Genomic DNA, 24,843 nt, shown 5'->3' with positions numbered 1-24,843 from the left:
TGTAGACAACAGCCAAGAAGTATGTCTCCTACCCTGAAATTTATTTTAAAATAGAGAAATCAGCCTGCCTTGCTCTTGCCAAACCACTGTATGTTTGGTTCCTGTGTTTAACCTGTGACCCCTTTCCTTAGCAATAGTCTGTAGTGAACCTTTGGGAAGTTGATGACCCCAAGTAAAGGTCCAAGTTGTCTGTTGTCTGATCCCTTGAGGTGGTTATTGAAGTAATCATTTCAAAGGAAAGGGGGGAGGGTGGTTACTTGTTGAATTGATTTCACAGGTGATGTGGAGAAACACCATTTTTGCTCATGGTAGTCTATAATATTTCAACTAAATTATACTGGGCACCAGCAGTGTTCATGGTACTCGTTTGACAGAGAAATATACTTGTGCTTTTGATACTAGTTGAAATTAATCAGATAACAGCTGGATAATTCTTGGAGTTCCTTAGTTAAATGTTTGATAGAAACAATGTTACTACCAGTTTGTGCTCATAATTCATAATTACGAGGATGATTTTTCATAATTATATAAATAATGCGTTAGCCATAATTATAGCCAATAATAATGTAATATCAACAGTCTATATATATATAAAATAATGTATGATAACAAATATATTGGCCATAATTATAGCCAATAATAATGTAATTATCAATAGCCTTATTATACCTGCTTTTTCTGTTTCTGGTGTGCCTAGAAACGTAGTAGATTACATCAAGAATAAGGTGTCCTGAATTGACCTAAGGAGTTTGAAATGGTGAGCTCAATAGTTATCAGCCTGGGTAGATGAACTCCTAATATACTGACTCAATTTGCCTCATGTTGCCATTGATTTCCATATGCTGTATGCATTCTGCCACCCCACTCTTTTATAATGTAATACGTTAAGCACAGGAAAGCAGTCTGGCCTCCATCTGAATGAAATACTTTTGGTAACCCTTTGCTTCTCCTTTCTAGACCTTCAATGGACAGCTTCTCCTTTCCAATTCTTCTGGAAATTAAATTCTGTGAAAACTTAAAAAACTTTATCGAGATTAAAATTCATATATTACACATTTCAGCCAATTATAGTATACAGGTCAATGGTTTTTAGTATATTCACAGAGTTATGTAACCATCACCACTATGGAACCCCAGGAAATTTTTATCACCCCCTCCAAAGAAATCACATTCGCATTAGTAGTTGCTTCCCATTTTCCCTAAGTACCCTGAGCCCCAGCCAACCACTAATCTACTTTCTGTCTCAGTGGATTTGCCTGTACTGGACATTTCTTATGTATGGAGTCATAAAATCAGTGGTTCTTTGTAATTGGCTTCTTTCATTTAGCATTAGCATAATGTTTTCAAGGTTCATTCATGTTGTAGCAGATACTTCATTCCTTTTCTGTGGCTGAATAATATTCCATTGTATGGATATGCCACCTTTTCTTTATCCATTCACCAATTGATGGACATTTGGGTTGTTTCCACTTTTTGGCTATTATTAGTAATGCTGCTCTGAACATTTGTGTAGTTTTCGTGTGGATATAATATTTTCAATTCTCTTGGGTATTTAGCAAGAGTGAAACTTCTGGGTCATATGGTAACTCTAAGTTTATCTTTTTTTAGGAACTGCCAGACTGCTTTCCAAAGTGGGTGTGTCATTTTCTATTGCTACCAACACTGTATCAGGGTTCTAATTTCTCCACATCCTCGCCAACGTTTGTTATTATTTGTCTGTTTGGTTATAGCCATCTTAGTGGATGTTAAGTGGTGTCTCGTGGTTTTGATTTGCATTTTCCTAGTGACTAATGATGTTGAGCATCTTTTTATGCTCTTACTGGCCATTTGCATATCTTCTTTGGAAAAATGTTTATTTAGATCTTTTGCCCATTTTTAACTTGGGTTGTCTTCCTGTCAGTGAGTTGTAAGAGTTCCTTCTACAGCTGACCCTTCAGCAATGCGGGGGATAGGGCCATCGACCTCTGGGCAGTCAAAAATCCAAGTATAACTTTAGTCAGCCCTCTGTACTCATGGTTCCAGCATCCGTGGAATTAACCAACCGTGGATCATGTAGTACTGTAGTACGTATTTAGTGTAAAAAAAATCTGCATATAAGTGGACCCACGTAGTTCACACCTGTGTTGTTCCAGGGTCACCTGTATATTCTGGGTACTAGACCCTTATTGATACATGATTTGCAAGTATTTTCTCCCATTTTGTGGGTTGTCTTTTCATTTTCTTACTGGTGTCCTTTGAGGCACAAAAGTTTTAAATTCTGATGAAGTCCAATTTATCTAAAATTTTTTGCTGTTGCTTGTGCTTTTGGTGTCATTTCTAAGACACCATTGCCTAATCAAAAGTCATGCATATTTACTGTTATGCTTTCTTCTAAGAGATTTACAGTTTTAGCTCTTACATTTAGGTCTTTGGTCCCTGTACATTAATTTTTGTACATACTGTGAACTAGGAGTCCAAATTCATTCTTTTACTTGTGAGTATACAGGTGTCCCAGCACCATTTGTTGAAAAGATGCTTCTTTTCCCATCGAATTATCTTGGCACTCTTGTTGATCCTGTGAAAACTTTTGTTACCATTGTCCCACTGAAGGATTTTCATAAACCTTTGACAAGGAATAAGTAAGAGGAAAATAAATCTTTTCCCCCACTGGCAATTTACTTTAAGTGCTTTAAAAACATTATCTAGGGACTTCTCTGGCGGTCCAGTGGTTAAGACTCCGTGCTTCCAATGCAGGGGGCACGGGTGCCATCCCTGTTCAGGGAACTGAGATCCCACATGCTATGCAGCGTGGCCAAAAACAAACAAACCAAAATCTAGAAACAGTCTTTCCCAGAGGCATGGAGATGAATGACCTATCCAGTGTATTAATAGAGACATAGTTAAATATAATCAGTTAATTGCTTTTTTTCTGTGTTTCGTGGATTCTTCTACCTAGTCTAGCAATTAGGCCCCTTTTCATGTGTGCTAATGTGCCTTGTCTCTGTTAGGGCTCAGTCATTTGTAACTGCTAGGATGTTAATAAATGATCTGGCTACATCATAACTCTGTTACATTAACGTTGTTTCTAACAGGAACTGCTGTCATCTAAAGCAGCTAACTCCAAGAATAATTGCAACAATTTCACCTTTACAAAGGTTTCTACAGCAGTGAGCTCATTGGAGCAGAAAGACGTATTTAAAGTTTGGTCCACTGTTTTGTTTTTCTTTTATCTGATCCTGTTTTGTTCTGGACCTTAGTCTGTGGTCATGTGCTAAGGAAATACAGAGCTCCTTTGTTTAGGATTAGAAATGTAACCCTCCCCAATCAGAGCAGTGTTTATATCATGTTATAATATTCTTTTACAGGTATACCTTGTTTTATTGTGCTTCACTTTATTATGCTTCAAAGATAATAGAGGTTTTTTTTTACAAACTGAAGGTTGTGGCAACCCTGTGTTGAGCAAGTCTTTTGGTGCCATTTTTCCAATAGCATTTGTTCACTTTGTGTCTGTGTGTTACATTTTGGTAATTCTTGCAATATTTCAAACTTTTTCATTATTATTATAATATTTGTTGTGGTGATCAGCGATCTTTGATGTTACTGTTTTAATTGTTTGGGGATGCCACGAACTGTGCCCATGTAAGTCTGCAAACTTAATCTGTAATGTTGTGTGTGTCCTGACCACTATACTGCCTGGCCATTCCCGTCTCTCTCCCTCTCCTCGGGCCTCCCTATTCCCTGAGACACAGCAATACTGAAATTAGGCCAGTTAATAATCCTGCATTGGCCTCTAAGTTTTCAAGTGAAAGGAAGAGTTGCATGTCTCTCACTTTAAATCAGAAGCTAGATGATTAAGTTTAGTGAGGAAGGCATGCCGAATGCTGAAATACGCCAAAAAAAAAAAAAAAAAAAGGCTCTTGTGCCAAACAGGCAAGTTGTAAGTGCAAAGAAAAAGTTTTTGAAGGAAATTAGAAGTGCTACTCCAGTGAACACACAAATGGTAAGAAAGAGAAGCAGCCTTATTGCTGACATGGAGAAAGTTTTGTTTGGATAGAAGATCTTACCAGCCACAACGTTCTCTTAAGCCAAAGCCTAATCCAGAGCAAGGCCCTAACTTTATTCAATTCTGTGAAGGCTGAGAGAGGTAAGGTAGCTGCAAAAGAAAAGTTTGAAGCTAGCAGAGGTTGGTTCATGAGGTTTAAGGAAAGAAGCCATCTCTATAACATTAAAGTGCAATGCGAAGCAGCAAGTGCTGATGTAGAAGCTGCAGTAAGTTATGCAGAAGATCTAGCTAAGATAATGAATGAAAGTGGCTACATTAAACTACAGATTTTCAATGTAGAAAAAATAGCCTTCTGTTGGAAGAAGATGCCATCTAGGACTTTCACAGCTAGGGAGGAGAAGTCAATGCCGGGCTTCAAGCTTCAAAGAACAGGTTGACTCTTGTTAGGGGTTAATACAGCTGATGACTTGAGGTTGAAGCCAATACTCATTTACCATTCTGAAAATCCTAGAGCCCTTAGGAATTATGCCAAATCTATTCTACCTGTGCTCTGTAAATGGAACAACAAATCCTGAATGACAGCACATCTATTTACAACATGGTTTACTGAATATTTTTTTGGGGGGGAGGGCTATCTTTTTATTTATTTATTTTATTTTTTAAATTTTTATTGGAGTATAATTGCTTTACAATGTTGTGTTAGTTTCTGCTGTACAACAAAGTGAAGCAGCTATAATTTACTGAATATTTTAAGCCCACTGTTGAGATCTACTGCTCAGAAGAAAAGATTCCTTTTAAAATATTACTGCTCATTGACAATGAGATCTTGGGCACCTACTCGCCCAAGAGCTCTGTTGGAGATGTACAGTGAGATTCATGTTGTTTTCATGCCTGCAAACACAACATCCATTCTGCAGCCCATGGATCAAGAAATACTTTAGACTTTCAAGTCTTATTCTTTAAGAAATACATTTTGTAGGGTTATAGCTGCCATGGATTGTGATTCCTCTGATGAATCTGGGCAAAGTAAATTGAAACCTTCTGGAAAGGATTCACCATTCTAGATGCCATTAAAAACATTTGTGATTAATGAGAAGTCAAAATAACAACAATTAACAGAAGTGTAGAAGGAGGTGATTCCAAGCCTCGTGAATGGCTTTGAGGGGTTCAAGACTTCAGTGGAGGAAGTGATTGCATTTGTGGTGGAAATAGCAAGAGAACTAGAATTAGAAGTAGAGCCTGAAGATGTGATTGAATTGCTGCGATCTCATGATAAAACTTTAATGAATGAAGAGTTGCTTCTTATGTATGAGCAAAGGAAGTGGTTACCTGAGATGGAAGTTACTCCTAGAGAAGATTCTAGGAAGACTGTTGAAATGACAACAAAGGATTTAGAATATCACACAAACTTAGTTGATAAAGCAGTGGCAGGGTTTGAGAGGATTGATTCCAGCTTTGAAAGAAGTTCTGTGGGTAAAATCCTATCAAACGGTATTACATGCTACAAAGAACTCATTCATGAAAGGAAGAGTCAATCGATGCGGCCAACTTCACTGTTGTCTTGCTTTAAGAAATTGCTGCAGCCCCCCCAGCCTTCAGCAACCACCACCTGGATCAGTCAGCAGCCATCGACGTGGAGGCAAGACCCACACCAGCAAAAAGATTATGGCTTGCTGAAGGCTCAGGTGATGGTTAGAATTTTTTAGCAATAAAGTAGTTTTTTAATATATCTGAACACCTATTAAATAGATTTTCTCTTTTAGACACTCTATTTTACAAACACCATTAGGTATAATTAGTAAAGTAGTACGAACAATAAAGTTTGTAGATATTTTTAAAAAGAGTTTGGAATAAAATGTACCCATTGAAAAATTTTGAAATATGGCAATAAAGTATTTTTTAAATTAAGGTATGTACATTGTTTTTCTAGACATGCTATTGCATACTGAATAGTCTACGGTATAGTATAAACATAACTTTTATATGCACTGGGAAACCAAAAAATCCATGTGACTCACTTTACTGCACTATTCCCTTGATTGCATTGGCCCAGAACTGAACCCACAGTATCTCTGGGGTATGTCTGCCTATGTTGACAGTTAAGGTATAGTAGAACATTTTTGATGCTGGTAGACAAAGCAACTAATTTATTGTCTGGAATTTTCATCTTTAATTAATTTTTTTTTTTTTGATTCTAAAGTCTCAACTCCAAATATTCACAGTTCTGCAAGAAATATCCTTTTACTTTATTGGGTGGAATTTTTAAGAAAGGGAGGAAATTTGTCTCAAAATGGGAACAAACAGATGTGGCTTTGTTTTTCTCTGGGGTGTCCAAGTCTCTGAAATTATCTCTTCTGCAGAGTTTGCCAAAGAGTTTCTCTACTTGTCATTTTTCTGAACACGCCATTTAGATTGGTTGTGACTGGAAGCTATTGTGAAAACCGTTTTATTGTCGAGGAACTTCCAGATTGGCCGGGCGGAAAATCTTTATCAGTCATAAAGTGTAAAAACTTAGAGGAGTTTTTGGCTAGGCTGAAAGGCATGAGTGACTCTAGGTGAAATTTAGAAGTAAGGATTTGCCCTAGGCAAAACTAAAAAGTAAGAAAACTATCTTCAGAGAATCACCCATTTTCAGAGTTTTTATGTTCTCGTATTCACTCCATCCCTTTTCAGATACCTCTTGTTTTCTTGTTGTCCTTTTGGGTGCCCAGTGACCTTGTCCTGAATTGCTTACTTGTCCTCTCTCTTCCAAACTTAACAGAAATTGAATTCCATTCCCTCATGGTGGCATGCTAAATAAATAAACAACTTTAGATGTACATGTTAACAGATGTTATTGCATTAATACATTGACCATTAAGGGTACTTAAAAAAAAAGTTTACTGTCTTAAGCAAAAAGGGTGACTAAGTTGAGCATTTCATATATTTGACAGGTGTTGAGAAATGGGTGGAGTGGATCTTTTTGGAGCCTCTAGTGACATCATCATATAGGTAAGCCTGTTACGGATGTAGGGCGTTTAGAAAAGTTGAGGGTATAAGCATACACCCTGGCATGTAAAGGAGCAGGAGGGTATCAGTTGATACTAGTGTCTTATTCTTTTTTTTTTTTTATAGTTTTAATTCCCTCTTTTATAATTTCAAATGTATTATTTCAGATTGTTATCTTGGGATGCTTATTGTGTCTGCTGATTCTCTCTTATGGTGGATCATTTCCTTGAATGTTTGTAAGTTTTTGATTGTGAGTCCATCTCCTTTTCTGAAAGGTACTGTGAGGTCTTGGCTGCAGAAGTGGCCTCCAGAACAGTTTCATGTTTGCTCCTGCCGGGTGTTAGAGGGTTGTCACTAGCCCAAGATCTCAACCACAGGAAAAGGCACATTTCCTTGCCATCTCTCTGAGGTAGAGGATACAGTTTTCACTCTCTCTTTCACTGAGGTGGCCACTCTTTGAGGATTCTGGATTTATGCAGGGCTTTCCATTCCAACTACCTGCTTCAGGGGGGTCCAGGCTCATTCAGTCTGTGTGTGGATGTTGAAACCCAAAGTTAGCTGTGAGGGCCTAGTTCCTGGTCTGAAAATCACCCCTCAGTGCAAGCTCTCTGGTCTCTCTTTTAGGCAACTGGGGATTTCCTTTTATTTCTTATAAACTCAGCTATGAATTTAAAGATGTCTTTTGTTTTATTCAACACTTCTAGTTGATTGTAGCAGTGTTCTAAGTTCTGCCACGTTGCCAGAATCGGAAGTTGGCGAATAAGCAAAACATATTAAAACAGAAGGTGGGATGATTGCTAGATTTGATTCTAGGAGATATGCCACCATCAAATGGGGTGGTGGCATCAGGTCAGAATAAGAATACCTTGAAAGATTAAGGAAAATAAGTTAGAAAGTGGATGAGGGAAGAGAGCTCAAGTAAGTTTAGGAATCTAGTCTAAAGAACATTAAGAGTATGTCAGCCATAAAAAGGAACGAAATTGGGTCACTGGTAGAGACGTGGATGGATCTAGAGACTGTCATACAGAGTGAAGTAAGTCAGAAAGAGAAAAACAAATATCGTATATTAACGCATATATGTGGAACCTAGAAAAAGGGTACAGATGAACCAGTTTGCAGGGCAGAAATAGACACAGATGTAGAGAACAAACGTATGGCTACCAAGGGGGGAAAGTGGTGGGGAGAGGGTAGTGGTGGGATGAATTGGGAGATTGGGATTGACATATATACACTAATATGTATAAAATAGATAACTAATAAGAACCTGCTGTATAAAACTAATAAAATTCAAAAATTCAAAAAAAATGCAAGTAAGATAAAGACTAGAGAAAAATATAACAAAATATTAATAATGTGGATGGGCTTTATGGGTAACTGAACATGTACTATATTCATATTCATAATAAAAAATAAAATGAGATAATGTATGAAAAAAACATTAAGAATATGTATATTTGTTTATATATTGCTGATATTTGACAATCTCAAACATTTGACCATTTCTTTTTACTACAATTTCATATGGTTCAAACTGAGTTTTTTTTTCTAAACAAACATTTGGGTCAACATAAATTAGGGTTAATAGTAGCATATTTTTAAAAATTTATTTATGGGAGAACTACCTGATTACAAAATATTAGAATAGAATATTTATGATATACAAATTCAAGTTGGATATGAAGAATGGAATCCCTGTTTTGTAGGGGGCGGGTACCTGGGGAGTGTAAAGCAGTCTAAAGTTAAGTGGGAGTTTTTGAAATAAGAGTGTGGAAACCCATGTATATTAAAGTACCTGTTTCTGATGAACAGTGTGGGACTTCCATAAATTTTTATTGAACGGATGAGTGAGTAAAATTTGTGTTTTTGTTACTTTATACTCATAAACATTAAAGTTGTTTCTCTTTCCTTTTAATCCTATAGTTCCTGGGTGTCTGAGAATGTAGCTCCTAGGTCAAATGCAGAACCCACAACTTTGAGGGTTAATAGGATAGAGGTTGGGGGCACACTTGGGATTTTTAACCAAAATAGTCTTAAACCTAGTTTTAACCATTATACTTGAACTAGTACTATACCTGTTGTGTAACTGACTATCTCCTGGGTGACTCCTTTTCCTAGACTTAGGTCAATTAGTAATTGCAGGACTTAATTAATTATGCAGTTTTGATTTGTGTTAGTTTAATTCTACTAAAATTCTACCATGAGGCTAGGGCATTATAAAGGATTACTGACAAAGGGAAAATAAGCAAAATAAAGCTTCCTTTAACACACTGTAAGGCATGGACAAGACTGAATAAGCCAAGGGTGTAGCCCTGAACCCTCTTAATTAACATCCCCCTCCCTCCAATATGTACACAAACACACACACACACACACACACACGCACACACACAGAGGATTTCTTTCAGGAGGCCTCTAGAACGAAAAACTCTTGAATGTTCCTGCTCAGGAATTTTGTTGTTTTCTTTTGCTTTTGCATTTACAAGCAATTTCCAGGGAAATGCCTTCAAATGGACTCAAGCAATATTTTCATTGGTGGCCACACTTGAGTCTAAGGAATCTTGGGAAACGGGCCTATGTTGAAAACTTGCTTCACCAAATCTGAGACACCTGAAAAACTTTTCAGGTTAATCTGAACCACTAATGTCTAGGTACCTTAGCACTTCAAATAAATTTCTAGTAATGGTTTAACATCAGTTTTAGAACTCAGTTTTTTAAAAAAAATTACTATTATTTCTGATGAAAGGTTTCTCCTGAGGGGCAAAATTACAGAGGTAGAGGCAAAGCATGCAACCTATAAGGTTTCTCTTTTGGGCTTCTCTTTCTCCTTTTTTTTTAAGAGGTTTTAAAAATGCAGAAAAAATATTAACAAATTATAAGCCCACCTTCAGAAATAACAAATGGCAACATTTTGTCATATTTGTTTCCTATATTTTTTATTTTATAAAAATAAAATGTTATAGGTACATTTGAATCTCCCCTCGTGCCTCTCCCTAGTCCAGTTGCCTCCTTCTCTTCCAGCGCTGATGGCTACACTGAATTGGGTATCCAGTGTAAACTTCCTCTGTGTCTGCGTCCTGGTGGTGCTGCCTGATGCTGGCCTGCGATCACGTTTTTGCCAGTTGATGCTTAGTCGGCACCTGTGGCAGGGATAGATGACTCCATGTGCATTGTTGATTTCCAAGTGATGGTCACCTTATCTAGGAAGACAATATATGTGGGCAGTTTAGGACCTTCATAGAGGGTCTTTAATAGGGAAAGACAAAGAGAGTTTTGCTAATGGGAGATGGATGCTTCCTGTGCAATGCAGGTACCCTTGACTCACCTGCCAAATGGTAACTACCAATCAGAATACTGCTTTAGCCTTACATTTACATTGGGTTTTGTAGTTTATAACAATACCACATTATTCCAGTCAATCATAATGTGAATTATGAAATAATGTAGGCACAATTTTCTGTTTTTATTTTCTCAACGCATCCTTTCCCTCTAACAGCACTGCTCTCCCTCAACAACTCGTGTTCATACACCGGGGAGCCTCCCTTCCAGTATTTATCAGGGCTCTTAATTGCAAACAACATAGCCTATTGTCAAAAGAAGGCACAGCTATAAAAGCATTCAGGAAAGGAAAACATTTTATTTACGAAGATGGATTGCAAGGGAGTTCAGATTTTTGAAGGGCTGGCTTGACAAATGAAATATACAACAAACAGTTATTTTAAAAGAAAGCAACCACAAGATTACCACGTTTACAGTTCCTATGTTCAGTGTGGGGGAAAAAAGCAGTTATCTCACGGGAGTGTTGTAACCTCAAAGATTGTGTCATGTCTTTGGATGGCAGCACTGTAAAAGTCAATAAAGTTGCAAAACAAAGTTGTTTTTATCAGGAGTCAGTAAGTTACAGGAAAGGTTCACTATTTCAGTAATTTTGGGGACCAGAGCTAGATAGTGTGATCCTGGGTCTTTTTACTGTTTTTATTTTTGGGGAGGGGTGGGGCTCAGGGAGCAGGCGTATGTTTGTTTTCTCCTGACCAGGGAGCATAATGTGCACATTTTTGCATAATGTAGCAGGGCAAGGTGTTAGTTTTACTTCTACACCAAACTAGCCAGTTGATGAAGAAAGAAATTTCTTTCAGGGTATTAGGTTGCTTACAGAATTTATGGGATTCAGGGAACCAAGCATGGATGCTACAGAGCTAGGGGCACAGTTAGGAAATATGCACAGCCAAACCACTAGTTCTAGCAGAAATGAAGCTGTTGTCATGTACCACCAGTGATGTAGGGATTAGACACTAGAACCCTACGACATAGCTGGCCCCGAAGAACAAAAGGTATCTGTGATCCTCCTGTACTTACGAGAAAACCGGATGACTGCACCAGCCACCACCTCACATTAATCATGTCTGCTTCTCTTGGGAACATGTGCTGGGCAGAACTTGGATATAAGCCTGCGCTCTAACTGCAAGACAGTCTGCGAAGTAGTATTTTTAGCTTTCTAGCCTTTGTAGCAGAGGGTAGCAGATGGTTGGAAGATTATGGAATGAATATTTAGTGAACCAAACTGTAGTATTTACTGCTTTCTACTTTGTGTGGTTCCTTATATGACTGCCCCTCACAATACTCTGCTTAGCCCCACACCTACCCTGGGAGATAACGGTGGGCACGTGACCCAGGCCTTGCTGGTCCCAGGATCCTATTTACCTGTCTTCAGTGATTAGTCCAGGGATAGGTCATGGGAATCTAAGCTTGGTCAAAGCCCTTGACATAGAGATGCTGGTAGAGAAGCCCTCTTTTCCAAAGGGGCTGCTAAGCAGGGATGAAGGAAGCCCTGAACCATCTGATCAGTAGAGAATGAGGGCAGAGGTGAGGGTGAGAGGGGGGTGAAGGGTGGAGGGAGACAGAGAAAGTATCCTGATGATACTGTGTGAGTCCCTCGAGGTCCTGAACCTGCGTTCTCCAATTACATGAAGCAAAAAAAACCCAACATCTCCCTTTTTGCTTAAACTTTCGTGAGTTGGCTTCCTGTCATGCACAACAGAAATATCCTGACTGATTTCTACAGTATTGTTGTCACCATTCATATCCTGCATTTGTGTAAACAAGTTCAGAGGGGGGAGTGACTTGCTCGTGAGCACACTCCCACAGCCAGGCAGGGCCTGATGCCATGAACGTCTGATGCCCAGGAAAGAAGAGCGGCCGAAACCCAGAGCCCTGAGTTGACCAGGAACCAGAGATGGGCTGGCAGCTGGAGAGATGCTCATGGGCACTGAGGGTGACTATAAGTCTGGCAGTGCAAGAGATCAGGAGTGGAAAGTCGTCCAGGAACGTAGAGGAGGCTGGAAGCTGCATGTGCACGTGCAGGGGCGGAAGCCCAGAGGAGACTCTACTGGACCAGGAAATCAGTGACATTGGTCCTGAATCAGCACAGAGCTTCTGATGCTTTTTCTCTCTCAGTTAAACATTGTTTTAAAAAAATCAAGTTACTTACACATAAATAGTTGTTAATAGTTAATTAATATAAAAATTTAGGGACCAGAAAAAAAAATCTAGCTGTGTTAGAAAAGGGAAAAACTGCCATTGTTAGATGCAGTGTCCCAGGAGATGATGAGCTCACCAGGCTCTGGGTCATAAGCTGGCTTCTGCTTCCAGAGTGTTTATAGAGCTTCTGGGGAGGTCAGCGGGCAAGGCTGTGGCTGAGTCCTGGGAAACACAACCCTTATCACAGTCAGTTGTGGGGTGTGGATGACGTCCACAGATGCCTGGCAGGTATATGGTTGGGGAAATGAGCTGCTCCCCGTTTTCTGCTTTGAATTTCACCATGGCCAGTGTCCAGCTCTCAGGATGGTTGAAGCAGATCACTTCTGTGAGGGGTGAAATGCATATCCTCAGTTGATCCAAGCCCAGGGCATGGGTGGGATAGCAGGAGATTTGTCAGCACAAAGTCCAGGCATTCAAGTGCAGGGAAGAACCTGGGCCAGACTCATGTGGGCATTGTCAAGTTAAACAAACAATTCATAAGTTCGTTCTCGAAGTCTGAGTCTGTTTCTGTTTTGTAAATACGCCCATTAGTATCATTCTTTTAGACTCTGTATGTAAGCTATATCATATGATATTTGTCTTTGTCTGCCTTACTTCACTTCGTATGATAATCTCCAGGTCCATCCATGTCATTGCAAATGGCATTATTTCATTCTTTTTTTAAAAATAAATAAATAAATAAATGATTTATTTATTTATTTATTTATTTATTTATTTATTTATGGTTGTGTTGGGTCTTTGTTGCTGCACACAGGCTTTCTCTAGTTGTGGCGAGTGGGGGCTACTCTTCGTTGTGGAGCGTGGGCCTCTCACTGCGGCGACCTCTGCCGCCGTGGAGAACGGGCTCCAGGTGTGTGGGCCCCAGCAGCTGTGGCTTGTGGGATCCAGAGCACAGTCTCAGCAGCTGTGGCACACGGGCTCAGCCGCTCCACAGCATGTAGGACCCTCCTGGACCAGGGCTCGAACCCGTGTCCCCTGCATTGGCAGGCAGATTCTCAACCACTGCACCACCAGGGAAGCCCTATTTCATTCTTTTTAATGGCTGAGTAATATTCCATTGTATGTATGTACCACATCTTCTTTATCCATTCATCTGTTGATGGACATTTAGGTTGCTTCCATGTCTTGGCTATTGTAAACAGCGCTGCAATAAACATTGGGGTGCATGTATCCTTTCAAATCATGTTTTTTCCCCAGAAATATGCCCAGGAGTGGGATTGCTGGGTCATATGGTAGCTCTATTTTTAGTTTTTAAAGGAACCTCCATACTGTTCTCCATAGTGGCTGTACAAATTTATATTCCCACCAACAGTGTAGGAAGGTTTCCTTTTCTCCACACCCTCTCCAGCATTTATTGTTTGTAGATATTTTGATGATGGCCATTCTGACAGGTGTGAGGTGATATTGTAGTTTTGATTTGCATTTCTCTAATAATTAGCGATGTTGAGCATCTTTTCATGGTTACAGGGTTGGGGGAAGGGATAGACTGGGAGTTTGAGATTGACATATAAACACTACTATATTTAAAATAGATAACCAACAAGGACCTACTGTATACCACAGGGAACTCTGCTCAATATTCTGTAATAACCTAAATGGGAAAAGAATTTGAAAAAGAAAAGGTACATGTATATGTATAACTGAATCACTTTGCTGTATGCCTGAAACTAACACAACATTGTTAATCAACTATGATCCAATATAAAATAAAAATTAAAAAAAAAAGACAATACAAAGGCAGAAGGCACGCAGCAAGTGGCAGAAGATGGAAAGGAACAAAGCAGAGAGGTCCCACATAGTTTCTGAATCACCTTTCAGTTGAACATGTCAAGTTCAATACTTGTAAAGGCCATTGTCCTTGCTGTTCTCTCTGCCCTGGAATGTTCTTCCGTAGACACATCCTGTGGCTGGCTTGTGTTCATCCTTTAAATTGCAGCTCAGATGTCCCCTCTCCACTTCTATCACATCATCCTGTTTATTTCCTTTACAGCAGTTACAACCCCAGAGATTGTCTTGTTTGTTCAGTGTTCTATTTCTCCCCATTAGAATGCAGAGCCACGAGGATAGAGAATTTGTTTAATGCACTGCTGTGTCCCCAGCATCGAGGAGAGTGCCTGGCATATAGTTGGTGCTCAATAAGTATTTATTGAATGAGATGCTTGGGACAATTAAACAGAACAATTAATTAAATAGCTACTATCTTGATTTACATGCCTAGGAGCTTTCTGACCTTGAATTTTGCCCGCAGCCAGGACTCAGATACACACAGTCATATCCAGTGGCTGGGAGCGGTGCTCATAAAAGCCAGATATCTGGAGGGACAGCAGGTCTCTTGATAGGAAATCCACAAGGACATAAGTTATAGCCTGATTTAATTTAGAGCGAGCCTGTGAAATAAGACAGGCAGCCTTTTGAACCTGGCAGCATAGTGTGTATGAGGATGTCACTATAGCTTTCAGAGGCTTTTGGATCCTAGATAAAGAGTGATTGCTGAAGCAGCCTGGGGGCATGACGCTCCCTGTGGGAGAGTGGCTGAGAGGCAGTGTTGCCATCAGGGAGCTACAGGTGGCATTTGGCTGCGTATACTGAGACAGGTGGCTCCTAGGTGTGTGAGATCAGAGTGGTGCGCTGGAGTTTCTATCAACTGTTAGGGAACCACCGTCCATCCTTCCACCTGTCCATCTGGGAAGCTCGGTGGTGGGAATGGGGATGTGAATAAAGTCTGAAAGCAACAAACAGAATATTTTGACTCTAGCCAAGTGTTACGGGTTGTGCACCCCTATCCCCCCAAAAAGATATGTAGGAGTCCTGACCCACAGTACCTCAGGGTGTGACCTTATGTGGCAGTAGGGTCATTGCAGATGTAAGTACTTTCAATGGGGTCATACTGGAGTAGGGTGGGCCTTTAATCCAACATGACTGGTGTCCTTAAAAGAAGGCTAAGTGAAGGCAGACACACAGGGGGAACAGAGAAAGAGGTGAAGGCAGAGATTGAGTTATGCATCTGTAAGCCAGGGAACACCAAAGGTTGCTGGCAAGCTATTGGAAGCTAGGAAGAGGCAAGGAAGGATTCCCCTACAGGTTTCAGAGGGAGCATGGCCCAGCTAACACCTTGATTTCAGACTTCTAGCTTCCATAACTGTGAGACAATAAATTTCTGTTGTTTTAAGCCACCTGGTATGTGGTACTTTATTTTGGCAGCCATAGTAAACTAATACACCAAGGCAACCAGCGAATATTAAGTTGAAGACCCTGATTTTTGCACAACTAAAAGCAGCGGGTTTTATAAATGAGTCAGACCAAGTATCTTCAGCTGTCAGAATTGAATCAGTGTAATAAAGGCTGGTCTGGTCATCACCTCTTCAACTGGTGTACACACAGCTTTCAGCACCTTTTAAAAAATTAAACCTTTTATTTTGAGGTAATTGTAGATTCACATGCCATTTAAGAAATAATACATGTAGAGAGAAGCTAGGTACCTGTTACCCAGTTTCCCCCAATAGTACCTGTGTGGCCTGTGTGTGTGGTGGCTACAATATCATAACCGGGATGTTGATGTCAATACAGTCAAGATACAGAACATTTCCATCACAGCAAGGATTCCTCTTGTTGCCCTTTTGTAACCACATCCACTTTCCTCTCGCTCCCACCCCTTCTTACTCAGCAGCCACTAATCTGATCTCAATTTCTATAATTTTGTCATTTCAAGAGCATTATATAAATGCAATAATACAGTGTATAACCCTTTGGGATTGGTTTCTTCACTCCATATAATTCCCTGAAGACTCATCTAAATTGTGTGTGTCAATGGTTTGTTCCTTTTAATTTCAATTCCATTTATATGACTTCTTAAATGAAAGCATGGGCACTCTGTAACGTTTCTGGTTATTCTTAAGTCCCCAAACACCCTCAATTTAGTACATAATGTGCGAAAGTCTGGTGAAAGAGGTAAAACATGAGACTTGATTGAAAATGAAAAACTCCCTCTCACGATCCCCAGTCCAGGCCTGTTGCCTGGGAGAAACTTGAAGTTGAGTAAAGGAGTCTGGTTGGCTTCCTTCCCCATCTTGAGCTTCTGGGCCAAAGTTTCTTGACCTTCCAGGACTGAAGCTGAGGTGGGGCTTGGTGGTATAAAGGTGGAGGGGGGAGATGTAGCAGGGACAGAAAAGGCCAGAAAGACTAATCCTGTTGTAAGTGGCTTCATGCTCTCTGGACTGTCACCTGTCCCTTGATGGTTGTGATGCCCTCCCGTATTCTTGGTTGCTAGGTTCCTCTGTCCTCAGCCCCCGTGAATGCTGCTGGACCTCCAGCTTCCTTTTGCTGAGGGCTGTTTGCCCCTGCAGGTGACCCTCTTGGACAAGCCATGACCTGACCCTATGCCATTGCTCGTACACTGTGGCCCACATCTGATCCAATGGAACACACATGGATTCTTGGCCCCAACAAATTCTGGAAGTGCAGGCTGCCTGCTCTAGCCTCTTCTTTGAGCAACTCATCAGCCCATCCCTTGCCCTGTAGGTTTCTCAGACAGGAGCCAGTCACAATTCTCTGTGAACCTCAGTTGCAGGGGACACACATCAAGCTGTCTGCATGGGCTTGTTGAAGCCCCTTACTAGGGTTGAGGGGAGAGATGGTCACCCCTCCGCTTCTCGCCTGGGTGGATAGGACTCAGTGCCCGCCCACAGCTCTCTGTCTATTCTTTTATATTCTCCGGGTGGGTGAGGATTCAAGTATTATAACCAGTTGACCATAACTTTGAAAAATTTGCATCTTGATCTGACACCTTACTTTGGTATTCTCTATCTGTTGTATCTTGATGCCTTGATAGAATTTTCCAATTCCAATGAGAAAATAGTATGTTAATTTAGAAATGCTGTTTTTCCTACTTAAAATTCATGAAACAACTTTGTTCAAATTCTCCACATACCTCTTTGATATCAGCAACTGCTTTTGCGGGAAGCATTTTAGAGCCACTTCATACAGTTTTTCAGGGCCCATCATCACTTCCAAGCTGTGTGAGAGAGACACAGCCTCACTGGTTTTTTTTGTTTTTGTTTTTTGGCTTGCACTGAAATATCAACGTAAGCCACAAGTAACCATTCTTATTTATTTATTTATTTATGGCTGCGTTGGGTCTTCAATGCTGCGTGCAGGCTTTCTCTAGTTGTGGTGAGCGGGGGCCACTCTTCATTGCAGTGCATGGGCTTCTCATTGTGGTGGCTTCTCTTGTTGTGGAGCACGGGCTCTAGGTGTGTGGGCTTCAGTAGTTGTGGCACTCAGGCTCAGTAGTTGTGGCTTGTGGGCTCTATAACACAGGCTCAGTAGTTGTGGCGCACGGCCTTAGTTGCTCCGCTGCATGTGGGATCTTCCTGGACCAGGGCTCGAACCTGTGTCCCCTGCATTAGCAAGCAGATTCTCAACCACTGAGCCACCAGGGAAGCCCCATATGTGGCTTTTTAATGAGAGCTTATAAAACTTGCAGTTGTGTGTTCACACTCCCAGGAATGATGAATGATACCGTTGTCTCCTTTAAAAATTATTTCATCAGATGACCTTTACAAGAAGCCTAAAGTAACATTGACTGGGGTAATTTCAGGTCATTATGAAAGTCCAAATAAAGTAATGTATTACTTGTTCCAAATAAAGTAATTGAGAAAGTGCCTTGTATTACGAGTGACTTCATATTTTCTGAGCGAGAATGTTTGAGGACACCTCTGCCTCGTATTAGAGGGTTTGTGATATTTACTCCCTGGCTCCCTGAGCATCCCTGTGTGTGCTCATTTACACCTTTAATTACAGCTACTTTTTGTGGGGGCTTCCTGTGCAGTGTCTTAGGACAAAGACAAAGAATAACTCTCTGAAGTCAACCTGAGTGTGAATGTAATTTCCAGGAACACAGAGTTCAAGAGAGACTCAAGCAGAGACAAAATAATCAAATTTCAGTTTCCAGACCCTCTCACTGATTGATGAAAATAGCACCTTTTGTATTTGTCCTGTTGTTTCCATGGCCTTCTCCCAAGGCTGCAAATCTTTAGCAGCGATGATTCTACAAATTATCAGAAGCCCTAAAATGAAGCATTCTGCCTCTGCCACGTGAAAGGCAGAATTAAGGACTAGAGCGCTATTTCTCTGTGGGATACTGTTATTGTTAAGATTGGATGGGACTTTCTGTGTAGAGCGCCAAATCGTTTTTCTTGTTAGTAACAAGTCAATGGGCTCTAGTTGGTGAGGCTCACACCAGGTGCTCAGGAAGGGTGGGTTCTAGCCTGGCCCTGCTGTTGAGCGATGGGTTGACTTGGTAAATCACTTTGCCTCTCTTTGTGATTGTCATTGTGAGGCAGAGATTCTTAAACCTAGTATGCATAAAAATCACTTGTTAAAAAATGCAGGTTCCTGAGTTCCACCATCAGAAATTCTGTTTCAGTGGGTTTGACCTGGGGTCTTAAGAGTCTGTATTTTTAATAAGTGCTCTATATGATTTTGATGCAGGTGCTTCACACTTTAACATTCATCTAAGGGATGCCCAGCCAACTTCTTAGTGTCTGTGGGGATGACAGTAGGGCATCATGCAGGTTAACTCCCAGGTTGTAGCCCCGGGAGCCGACCAATGAGAGTAGATGTTAGGAGGATGAAGGGGGAAGACTGGTTATTTAAAGTAAGTGCTTGGGTCATTAGAAGACTTGTTTTTCTCCTCCTAGGGGAGTAGTAGCATTGCCTTCAGCCAACTTATTCTTGCAAAGAGAGTGGTTGGGATGGGGAGGAAGTAGGAATTTAACTTTGGAGTTATTGGTACCAGTTCTATCCATCTTTTAATAGCTAGTGTTGCTTAAGGTCTGAGGGTAATATGGAAAAAATAGATACTCTAGATATGAATAGGCAGAGCCTCTTCTCAAATCTGACATAGATAAAGAAACTTACCTGAAAATTTTATGAATGAGATAGTCTAATTTCCTAATTCTGCCCCTGAATCTCCATCTCAATCCATATCCTATAAGTAATAACTAAATTTTTTATTCAAAAAGGCAGGAGGTTGGTTGCCTTTTGAGGTATATCTTTTTATAAAAGTAGTGGTGGGGTTATGTGAGTACTTCCCCTTATCTTTAGGTGCTCCTTCTCTGTCTCTTAACCTAATATCTCCATCTGGAGGTTCAGCTGGAATAGTTGGCAGTCGGAAACATGATAGAACTGTCTGAAGTTACATAAACTGGAAAACACTAAATCACCCTTCTATTTGTACTATGCAGAATTAAAAAAAAAATCACAAAACTTTGAGATTGAAATAAAAAATTTAGACAATATGTACCATCTTATGGGGATGTGTCATATGCCATCCCTAGTGTTTTGGGCTTCTTTTGCTTTCAGCCCTTTTATTCATGCTGGGCTCCATCTTTTTCTGGGACTTCTTATTTGATACCTCAATAATTAAGGCCTTGAAATTCCACCCACCTGTCACCAGTCTGGACTTCTCAGTCCACCAGTGTCCCTGAGATGTTTTCTTTTTTTTAATTTTTAAAAAAATTTATTTATTTATTTTTGGCTGCATTGGGTCTTCATTGCTGCGCACAGGCTTTCTCTAGTTGCGGCGAGTGGGGGCTACTCTTCGTTTCAGTGCGCGGGCTTCTCACCACGGTGGCTTCTCTTGTTGCGGAGCACGGGCTCTAGGTGTGCGGGCTTAAGTAGTTGTGGCACACGGGCTCAGTAGTTGTGGCTCGAGGGCTCTAGGGCTCAGGCTCAGTAGTTGTGGTGCACGGGCTTAGTTGCTCCGTGGCATGTGGGATCTTCCCGGACCAGGGCTCGAACCCATGTCCCCTGCATTGGGAGGCGGATTCTTAACCACTGTGCCACCAAGGAAGCCCCCTGAGATGTTTTAAGCCTGAGTGTGCCCTCTAAATATCCACTATGTATGCAGCAATGATCCCAAACTGGGAAACTAAGTCTTTATAAAAAGCCACAAGCACTGTAGTTATGGGAACACACATAGTCAAGGGTCATGTTAAGCTTGGCACAAAGGAGAACAGAGGGGGCAAGTGGGTGATCGAAAGGACCAATTAAGGACTATTTGGCTTTGGGGAGAATTATGACTGATTTAGCATGCAAATCTCTTGTTAGAATATGAACAACAAGGGAGCACGTGGGCAGCTCTAAAGTACACTCCACTTCAATTTGATCTGCTTATTAGGACTTCTTATTGTTAATATCAGGCATCTTTAATTTTGACTATGGGATCTTTGTGTACTATCTCAAGTTACAGAATGCAAAAGCTAGTTTAAATCTCTGCTGCCCCCTTTTAATCTTAACATCAGTTGTGTTGTTGGGGAGTTTGGCAGGTAGGTTGAACTGAACTCACATCCTATTGACTTCGTGTTAATGTCAGTATATTGACTCATATTGAATTTAGCATCTCTGAAACTCCCAAGCCTTTATTTCTTGTACTGCTATTATGCTTCTTTTCATCATCCTGTCTTTATTGTTTAGGAGCCTGGATTAGCAGTTTAATTTCATCATCGTTTTAATTCATCTAAATATAACTAGAATGTTTTAGTTCTTTGTATCAACCTGTTAATTTTGTTTGGGAGGGGGGTGGATCCTGATTATGCCAAGTAACATTATCACTCTCAGTGATACCTGCTGTGTATCTTTGGTATCTCCATCTAAATTATCAATTTTTTAAAAAAAAGTATTGAATGGTGTAGGGAGAGAAGGTTGGAAGTCTTGTCACTAGAGATCTGGTAATCTAGGTAAATTTTAATTTACTAGTCAAAATCCTTTTAGAATAATTATTAAACCAATTATGAAAGCATTAAATAGAACTGTCACCCAGCCCATATTTTTTTTCTTTTTTTTTTAATAGATCTTTACTGGAGCATAATTACTTCACAATACTGTGTTAGTTTCTGTTGCACAACAAAGTGAATCAGCCATATGCATACACATGTCCCCATATCCCCTCCCTCTTGAGCCTCCCTCCCATCCTCCCTATCCCACCCCTCTAGGTCATTGCAAAGCACCAAGACTACCCAGCCCATATTTTTTTTATCTTGTTTACAAAAGTATTTTGAGACATTTTATCAGATACTTTACTGAAAGCCAAGTATGTCTACTGCATCTCCTCGGCTTACTGATAGAAAGTAAGGAGAATCTGGCATGATTTTTTTCTTTTTTAATTGAGGTATAGTTGATTTACAATGTTGTGTTAATTTCTGCTGTACAGCAAAGTGATTCAGTTATATATATGTATATATATGTACATATATATTCTTTTCCATCATGGTTTATCACAGGATATTGCATGTAGTTCACTGTACTATACAGTAGGACCTTGTTGTTTATCCATTCTATATATACTAGCTTACATCTGCTAACCCCAGCCTCCCACTCCATCCCTTCTCCAGCCCCCCTCCCTTTGGCAACCATAAGTCTGTTCTCTATGGCATGATTTATTCTTAGTGCATCCATGCTGGCTCCTAGTGATTACTTCTGGCCATCCTGTCAATAATTCATATTAGTGTCAGGTTGACCAATATGAATATTGCTGTATTTTTCTTCTCCCCTTTTCCCTGTCTCCCATCTTCTGGTTCCTTTCCTACTCTCCATAATTCCTTAAAGTTCTCCAGAGTTGGTCTGTAATTGTGCTTCTCAAACTTCAATGTGTAAGTGAATCTGCTAGAAATTTTGTTACACTGGAGGTTCTGATTCAGGAGGTCTGGGATGGAGCCTGAGATTCTGCATTTCTAACAAACTTCTAGATGCTGTTGATGCTCTTGGTCCTCAGACTACACTCTGAGTAGCTTGGAACCGGAAGACTTGGTGTTCTGGATAAGACATCTAGATTTGAGTGTTCCTCTAGAGCAGGAAGGAGGTCTCTGGTGGGTAAAGCTCTCAAGTTCTTATTTCAACACTTACTCATCAGCATCTATGTCCTCCAACAGTAATCTCTCTCATTCCTTTATCTTTAATGTCTCTTACTCCCACTGGCTCCTTTGCCTAATGCTTTTTGCATTTCTCCCCCTTTAGTGCCTTTCTTCCTTCTTTTATTCAGTCAGGCTTCTTGGGAGAACAGCCTTAAATTTTATACTTCCATTTTATCCTGTCCTGATTATCTCTCAGTAAACAACTCTGATCATGTCACTTTCCTCTTTGGAACCCTTCCCTGGCCCCCTACTCCCTCTAGCTCCTTATAGTGACATTCTGCAATCTAGGCCCTGTTTCCCTATCCAGCTCACCTCTTACACTACAGGAATTCCAAACCACCCATGGTTGCCAGGACACATTATTTTCTTCCCAGTCTCCTCATCTTAGCTTCTGTTGTTCCTTCATCCATAAAAGCTCTTTGCTGGCTAACTCCTCTCATTCTTCAGATATTCCTTTCACTCTGTGTCTCCTCTTAGAAACGTAAGCTCATATCTCTGCTTATATTTATTATTTGCATCATTCAAGAATGATTGAAAGGAGGGGTACCTGTGCTTTCCCACTCTGGCCTGCAGTTTTAACTGTAGAATTATTGTAAGGAGGTGTTATCTTGCCATGATGGTGGTCATTCTTACTGAAGGATTTTAAGGATACCAAGTCACTTGGTAAAGTCACCATAATCTTACTTTTAAAAAAGGGAAGACTTAACTATCACTCTGTAAATGAAGAGGGAAAAGAGTATTTTTAATTAGTTTATCATTGTGTGAATTAGTCTATTGTATAAATATAATATTTATTGACATTATAGCTTCATGGGAATGAAGCAATAAAATAAAAATATTTTATCAGATGGAAATATTTTCACTAATGTGGTCCACAGAGACCGTGATGAATGGTAAGGTTTTCAGATGATAATTTAGAACTTTGACAACACCTTGCATTGGCCACTCTTGGGAGCAGAGTGACAGGCAGAGTCTCTTGCTGGCTTAGAGAGTGGCCTCATGCAAATCACTAAACGAATTGCGGTTTCTTGACAGTAACAGGGAATGGAGATGGAGGGCCGCCTGAAAAGATGCAGACACTGAGGATGGATTATTAGCTGCTTATTCAAACTATAGAGGCTCAGAACTTGAAATAAATTAAATTAAGTCCAAAAGAAACTAGGCTATGGCCAAATAAAAATTTTTAATAAAATTTTAAAATGTTTTCCATAACTATGGTCATGATCTCGCAGGCAACAAATACAATTTGCTGTCAGATGCATTGTTGCCATGGCACTTGCAGATATGAGAAGAGATGGGGAAAGGTGGAAGTTGAAAGGCTAATAGACTTAAAACCTGATTTGCAAAATGGTCTTAATGTGTGTGTTTCAGAGATAAGTCTTAATCTTTTGTACACAACAGATATTCTGTAAATGTGTGTGGAGTGAATATAAAATAAATGAAGGAAATACCTTTGCTTTTATTAAGGTGCCGTTCTTGGTAGTGTAATTTTCTACCTGCTGGATCACATTGTGTTCTAGATTCCCAAGGAATCCTAGAGGAAGGCATGCAAAAGAGAACAAGGATTGTCAGCTTCATTAAGAATAGAACATGTGCTGATATAATTTCCTTTTTGCCAGGGATATGGAACTGTTGATGAATTACTTTCCAGCTGAAATGCCTGGAGTGGGAGCTCTGGTCTCCATTCTTTGCACTGATCTCCTGGCTAATCTATCTCTGAGTAAATGACTCACTTGGTTTATGTTGCCTTTCAGTGTAATACATATATTCAAACTGAACTCTGCCTCTGGTAGGTTGCACCAGAAAACCAAGAAAGCACAACCAGAACTGGAGGCAATATTTTGAATTATGAAAGCTCATAGTCATAATAGTCTATTTTGTGAAGAAGTAAGTCATACCAAACTTGTTCCTCTTCTGAGGATAATGTTCCTGGGATAAATATAGGACTTTAGATGGGATCAGTGTTGGATAGTGGGCCGAAGGGCTCTAGAATCAGATAGTTCTGGGTGTCCCGGTTCTGCCACTTGCTAGCGTTTTATCCTTGGGCCACCTTTTATTATTATTATTTTTTTTTTTAAGATTTTTTTTTGTTTGGACCATTTTTAAAGTCTTTATTGAATTTGTTACAATACTGCTTCTGTTTTATATTTTGGTTTTTTGGCTGCGAGGCATGTGGGATTTTAGCTCCTGACCAGGGATTGAACCCACACCTCTGTATTGGAAGGCGAAGTCTTAACCACTAGACCGCCAAGGAAGTCCCTTTTATTTTTAAAATAACGTTTGTCTCATTGTAAAATAGTAGAGAATTTAGAAAACATAGAAAGTTGTGAAGAAGAGAAGAATATTCATGAGTGTTTTCTCAGGTCAGTGAACATTTGTTGAAAGCACCATTTTATACATTTGTGTGGTATTCAATTATTTAATCAT

General features: G+C 40.1%; 1 protein-coding gene across 5 annotated transcripts in view; it reads left to right on the top strand.

The window, feature by feature from the left end:
• GPR176 (G protein-coupled receptor 176) overlaps nt 1–24,843 on the top strand; it is a 118,487-nt gene that overhangs the window by 14,827 nt on the left and 78,817 nt on the right. For 4 of the 5 annotated variants that reach the window (XM_082384990.1, XM_082384988.1, XM_082384992.1 and 1 more), the window contains one exon: nt 6,916–6,973. The exons of the other annotated variant lie outside the window; for it this stretch is intronic. Coding sequence is in view for 1 of the 4 variants with exons in the window: in XM_082384988.1 (XP_082241114.1) it covers nt 6,916–6,973 (58 nt within the window). In the remaining 3 variants the exon portion in view is untranslated. The remainder of the gene's footprint in view (nt 1–6,915; nt 6,974–24,843) is intronic. 5 annotated transcript variants of the gene reach the window in all.

This window comes from Balaenoptera borealis, assembly GCF_965194805.1.
Source record: "Balaenoptera borealis genome assembly, chromosome: 3".
Classification (NCBI taxonomy): domain Eukaryota; kingdom Metazoa; phylum Chordata; class Mammalia; order Artiodactyla; family Balaenopteridae; genus Balaenoptera; species Balaenoptera borealis.
Note: the sequence above shows the minus strand (reverse complement) of the source record. Positions and strands in the feature narration are given on the sequence as shown.